The sequence below is a fragment of the Scyliorhinus canicula genome, chromosome 16 (genome assembly GCF_902713615.1).
Source record: "Scyliorhinus canicula chromosome 16, sScyCan1.1, whole genome shotgun sequence".
NCBI lineage: Eukaryota > Metazoa > Chordata > Chondrichthyes > Carcharhiniformes > Scyliorhinidae > Scyliorhinus > Scyliorhinus canicula.
In genome coordinates, this window is record NC_052161.1 from 29,135,777 (window position 1) to 29,141,776 (window position 6,000).

At 39.7% G+C, this 6,000-nt stretch overlaps 1 protein-coding gene across 1 annotated transcript in view; it reads left to right on the forward strand.

The window, feature by feature from the left end:
• grk5l (G protein-coupled receptor kinase 5 like) overlaps positions 1-4,051 on the forward strand; it is a 320,507-nt gene extending 316,456 nt beyond the window's left edge. Inside the window, exon 16 of the mRNA XM_038821419.1 lies at positions 3,332-4,051. Within this exon, the coding sequence (XP_038677347.1) occupies positions 3,332-3,433 (102 nt within the window). The 3' untranslated portion in view covers positions 3,434-4,051. The remainder of the gene's footprint in view (positions 1-3,331) is intronic.
• The last annotated feature ends 1,949 nt before the right edge of the window (positions 4,052-6,000 follow it).

Genomic DNA, 6,000 nt, shown 5'->3' on the forward strand with positions numbered 1-6,000 from the left:
AAGGGCAACTAGGGATGGGCAATAAATGCTGGCCTAACCAGCGACGACCACATTCTGTAAATGAATAAATTTTAAAATTCACAATAAAGTGGATGAATTAATCACGCAAATAGATGTAAACGGTTATTGTATATTTGGGATTTTGGAGTCATGGCTGCAGGGTGACCAGGGATGGGAATTGAACATCCAGCGGTATTCAGTATTTAGGAAAGATAGACAAAAAGGAAACAGTGGTGGGTTGTATTGTGATTAAAGAGGAAATTAACGCAATAGTAAGGAAAGATATTAGCTCCCGACAATGTGGAATCTGTATGGGTCAAGCTGAGAAACAGCAAAGGGCAAGAAACGTTAACGTGACGTTAGGGGCGGGGCGGGGTGAGTAATGGGGGAGGCGTGAAAAAGGGGAAACATCAGTACAGACTGTATAGTTGATTTTTAGCAAGTATGTTCCCCGGGGTGTTTACTTGCTGTAACCTGCTTTGATACAGGTTTGTAATAAAATAGGTTAAAAAATATATAGATTTGGGAAATCAAATTAGTGCAACAATCCCATAGAGGAAGAATTCCTGGAGTGTATACAGAATGGTTTTCTGGGCCAATACGTTGAGCAGCCAACTAGAGAACAGGCCACCCTACATTGGGTATTGTGTAATGAGAAAGGAATAATTGGTAATCTAGTTGTGCCAGACCATAAGCAACCATAATATGATAGAATTCTTCATTAAGGTGGAGAGTGGTGTTTTTGATTCTGAAACTAGGTCCTGAACCTAAATAAAGGAAACTACGATGGTTTGAGGTGTGATTTGGCCATGATGGATTGGGGAACGTTACTTTAAGGGATGATGGTAGCTAGGCAATGGCAAACATTCAAAGAGCGCATGGGAATTTATAATGGGAACAAAGAAATGGCTGACCAACTAAATACATACTTTGATTCTATCTTCACAAAAGATGATACAAGTAACAAACAATACAAGTTGGAGAACACCAACTTTAGTGACAGGGAGGAACTGAAGAAAATCAGTATTAGTAGAGAAATGGTGTTGGGAAATTGATGGGATTGAAGGCCAATAAATCTCCAGTGCCAGATAATCTACATCCCAGAGTCCTTCAGGGAGTGGCCTAGAAATAGTTTCAATTGATTTGGACAAGCTGAGTGAGTGGGAAAACGCAGTATAATGTGGATAATGTGTAGATACCACTTTGGTAGCAAAAACAGGTAGGCAGACTATTAGCTGAACGGATGTAGATTGAGAGAGAGGAATGTGCAACGAGTCCTGGGATTCTTTGTACACCAGTCGCTGAAAGTAAGCATGGAGAATCAGCAGGCAGTAAAGAAGGCAAATGGTATATGGGCATTGTGTTAAGATGCCCGGACGAGGCCCCAATTTATATTACGAAACCAGACAAGACCCCAACAATCTGTCAATTTGTAAATTGTGAGGAAAGGATACTTTGCTCTAGGACTGGTTCCACTGACAACCAGAGATCTTTTATATTAAAACAAACTTTATTATTAACACAGGATTAACCCCATCAACATCCTAGGAAACAACAGCTTTCAATTAACAGTTCAACAGTTCTTACTAAAAAGTAAAGAAAGGTCTTTAAGCTTTCTTTCCATCTACTTCTAAAAGATCAATTCAGCAAAATCCGCACACAGGTCAAATGCCACTTGTTCATACAGTTACCACTCAATGGCTTACTGATTTATTCACAAAGTCCTTTCACGAGAAGCTTTCAGAAGTCAGTCTGCGAAAAACACCTCCTTTCCTCAGAAACCAAAGCAGAACTCAAAAATGAAACTAAAAACAACGTAACACAGGACAGGGCTGAAAAACTAAACAGAAAATACACCTAGCGCCTGCCATGAGTGACATTACCCCCTGTCCAACTGTTAACACCTTAATCACAGCTTTAGCAGACATATAACCTGAACCTAGGTTTTTAATAACATTATTGCAAAAAAAAACCACAATATATATAAACATTTCCTACATTCGTCACCCTTAGTAGCGAGATAATTCGAGTACAAGGGCAGGGATGTCTTGCTGCAATTATTCAGGGTCTTGGTGAGACCATAACTGGAATATTGCATGTAATTTTGGTCTCTTTATCAGCAGAAAGGTGTACTTGGTATAGAGGGAGTGGATCGAAGGTTTACCAGACTGATTCCTGGGATTGTGGAACTGAGGAGAGATTGAGTCAGTTAGGATTATGTTACTGAAGTTTAGAAGAATGAGGAGGAATCATCGTAGAACCCTGTAAAGTTATAACACGACTAGACAGAGTAGACACAGGAAGGATGTTCCCGATAGTGGGGGAGTCCAGAACCGGGTTCATAGTCTAAGGATACAGGGTAAACCATTTCGGACTAGGGTTCAGAACACATTTTAGGTCCCCTGATGGGAATCCTACCATCAAAGCCCAAATGAAAGACTTGTCCAGCCATCCCTTTTGCAACTTTGTCTGGTCCCTAACCCGCAAATGAGTCTCTTGCAAAAACACCACATCAGAATTTAAACTGGGCCATTCAACCCCTTGATGCTCCAGGTGAACAAATGAATTGGGGGTCTCCCCTCTATCCTCAATCTGGAGTCAGCCATTTCCATCAAGTGAGATTACCCAAAAGATACATGAAAGGTACAGCAACCAGACCTACCCATAGTGGCAACCAAACTAAATCCCAAGACTAAGCAAAGAAAAATCTGCAACTGCTGTTAGCAAACCGTCTCTGCCCTCAGATACTACGACACCCAAATAAGCGTACAAATAGAAGCAAGGCAAATACGAACAACTAAAATCTACTTCTATCAAATCTAAGCAAAACAAGACCTCAAAGCTCATTATCTAAAAAAAACTACTATAATGAGCTGCAACCAACACTTCAGCACCACTCCCGTTAGCTAACTCTTAGGTTAGCAGGGAGGCTCCAAACTAGAGTTAAGAAAAATGGTTACAAACAACAAAATACTAAAACTCATAAACTATTGCTTTCTGACAGGGTGCTATATATTTTCATATCAATCAGAACAGGACCTCACATGAAAATAAGCCCAAACCTAAGTCCAAACTGTAAAAATGCCATTGAGTGAAATGTGAAAAGAGGAAAGAACTTCAAGTAAGACCAGTGAAATAGGAAAATGGGGATCTATGAAGTAAATGTGCTTTGCCATAATGAGAGAGATTAAGTTTTCCCTTTTCATTTCCCAAACATTGCTAGGCTTGTCTAGGATGGGAACTTTCAGTCACAGTTCAGTTGTTTTCTTAAAATGAGGTTCTATTTGTCGCCTACGTTTGCATAGGTCACGGGCTGTGTTCTCTTTTGCAGAATCATCATAGTCATTCCAACAGCACTACAAATGTGAAGACCCATTCCAACCATCATGTGAATTGCCATCAAGCTAATTCAAACTCTGGAGGAAACAGCTAGTCCTCAGCTCATCGTTCGTGTGGTGATTCTTTGTATTCTTCAGCTTTTCCCATTTTCTGGAACTATTTAGCGGGAAAGCACCAGTTCCTGGTAGGGTATCCATTCCACACGACAGAGCCACTCCATTTCTGTTGGTCTAGCTGCCTCACTTCCTCTCAGGTCTGTCTTGCAGGTTGGGATCATGACATTTGAAGCAAGGTGGTGTTTCCTTAGAATATTGCAATAGCAAATCAATGAAAATGGCTACTTGCACGTATTTAAATATAGCATTATACTAGAACTGTATTTTGTCTTTATTAAAAAAAAGGAGGTTTTGTAAATTTCTCTATAACTGTCTCGGTTTACATTTTGTACATTTGTATTTAAAGTAAGTGAGAATCAGGATGTATATTTTCTGCCCAGCAGCTGTAAAGCCATGTGCTAATTCCACAATGAACATCTTATGTATTTTTATGAATTGTGATTTAAGACTTCCTCCGCATTTAACAGTGAAAGAGAACTTTTTAAATCTGCAATAGAACGGTTTTTTTCACATTCTTTTGCCATATCTGCAGTCATTTTATATTTTTTGTAGATTGTCATACCCTGAAATTTTATTAAATATCTCTTTCATTTGTATTGCTTTTTAAAATTTTATTTGACAAGTGCATGTTTCCTATGATTTCTTTGTGAGTGACATTTTAATCAGAGCGAATGTATTTTACAGTTTGTAAGGAGCTTTCCATAGCACGCACAAGTTATCCCTTGTCAACTTCAATAGGGTTTTCAATGTGAAAATGCAAATTTGAGGGGAAAATTCATATAACTTACTTTTGACATGATTAAAAGTAAATCCGGGTTGAACCCTTACACCACTCAAACATGTCATTCAACTTAGTTGGGATAAACATCATGTGGCACGAGTTGTGCGCTATGATCTATATGAAACTAGTCTCATAGAATTAAACAAAAATAGGTAGGTTTGGTAGCTTGTGCACTGGAGCATTAGCATAATAGTCATGTTGTAGAAGTGTATTGGTAATTTGAAATGTTGCTGTTGTGGCTCCCCAATCCTAAACATATTGTAGTGATAGAGAAGAAGGAACGGTTGTCTCTTTGAGGGGGGGGGGGGGGGGGGGGGGGGGAATGCTCTTAGTGGTTCGACTGATGACTGTTATTGGCATAGATTTAGACTGATGTTGGATGATGATTATAAAGGTTAATGAGAATTAGAAAGAAAATAAACTAATTTGCAAAGGAGTTGCAGGCCCTCGCAGCCTCCAAAATGCACACTATCCCCCCCCCCCCCCCCCCCTCCCTCCCCACCCCACCACCCATCTACCATGGTGGGTGTGTTGTGGCTAGAAAAACATTTGGATCAAAGTGTCCTGAAATTTAAAGTATTCTCATAATGTTCAGTGACTAAGTTCCACAGAACGTCAAGAATGTCTTGCAGCTTCAACAATGCCCCATGGGCGGCACTGTGGATCAGTGGTTAGCACTGCTGCCTCACTGCGCCAAGGTCCCGGGTTCAATTCCGACCTTGGGTGACTGTCTGCGCTGAGTCTGCACGTTCTCCCCGTGTCTGCGTGGGTTTCCTCCCACAGTCCAAAGATGTGCAGGTTAGGTGGAATGGCCATGCTTAATTGCGCCTTAGTTAGGTGGGGGTATGGGGATAGGGCGGGGATTGGGCCTAGGTATATAGGCCTACGTAGGGTGCCCTTTCGCAGCAGACTCGATGAGCTGAATGGCATCTTTCTGCACTGTAGGGATCCTATGATGCCCATTTGGTTTTACGTAATAAGCATTTTGTCACCACTCGGAGGTTTTGCAGCTAAAGCTTCTCTAACAAGGAGGAGTATTTGCACTAATGGAAAGCGCTACACAGCAGGAGGAGGACATGTTGAAAAATCGTGCTACCTTTTAGAGGAATAATTGCATGTACGGAATTACAAGGTAGTGTTAAAGTTGGAGCTAATAACCCAGAAGTTTATGTCACTTCTGATCTGGGCACATTTATTTTCCCTGACCCTTAAGTATAATTCAAGTAATTTTACAATTATTCAATTGTTACCAAAGTCCAAAGAATGAAGTGTATTAGCAAAAATGTTTTATTGACATTTATAAAGGTGTAGTGGGATGTGGTGTAAGGGTTAAATCTACCAATGTGAACATTTAATGTCAATAAACATGTCTGACAAAATATAATTAGTGTACAGTCAATTCCTGTTAATTGAATGATCATGTGACAGAATTGTATTCCGTTAGCGGAAGCTCACATTAAAGCTTAGTAAGAATTTTCTCTTGACCAAATCCCCTGCATAATGTCATCACAATGGGAAATTTTCGGAAATTGGAACGGTTCTCTGTTCTTTTAAATTTGCTGTAAATTTTAGAATTATCGAGTAATGTTTCACTTCACTACAGGTAATTGAGTTGTAAAGTTAAATAATTGAAGTGTTCACATTCGCTTAACAGGAATTTACAACTTTCATTAGTAAAAATTAAAATAGAAGATAGAAAATTCTATTTCCGCTCTTTATTGACATCACATCGAAATGTTTACTTGGCAGATATTTTCTTTACTT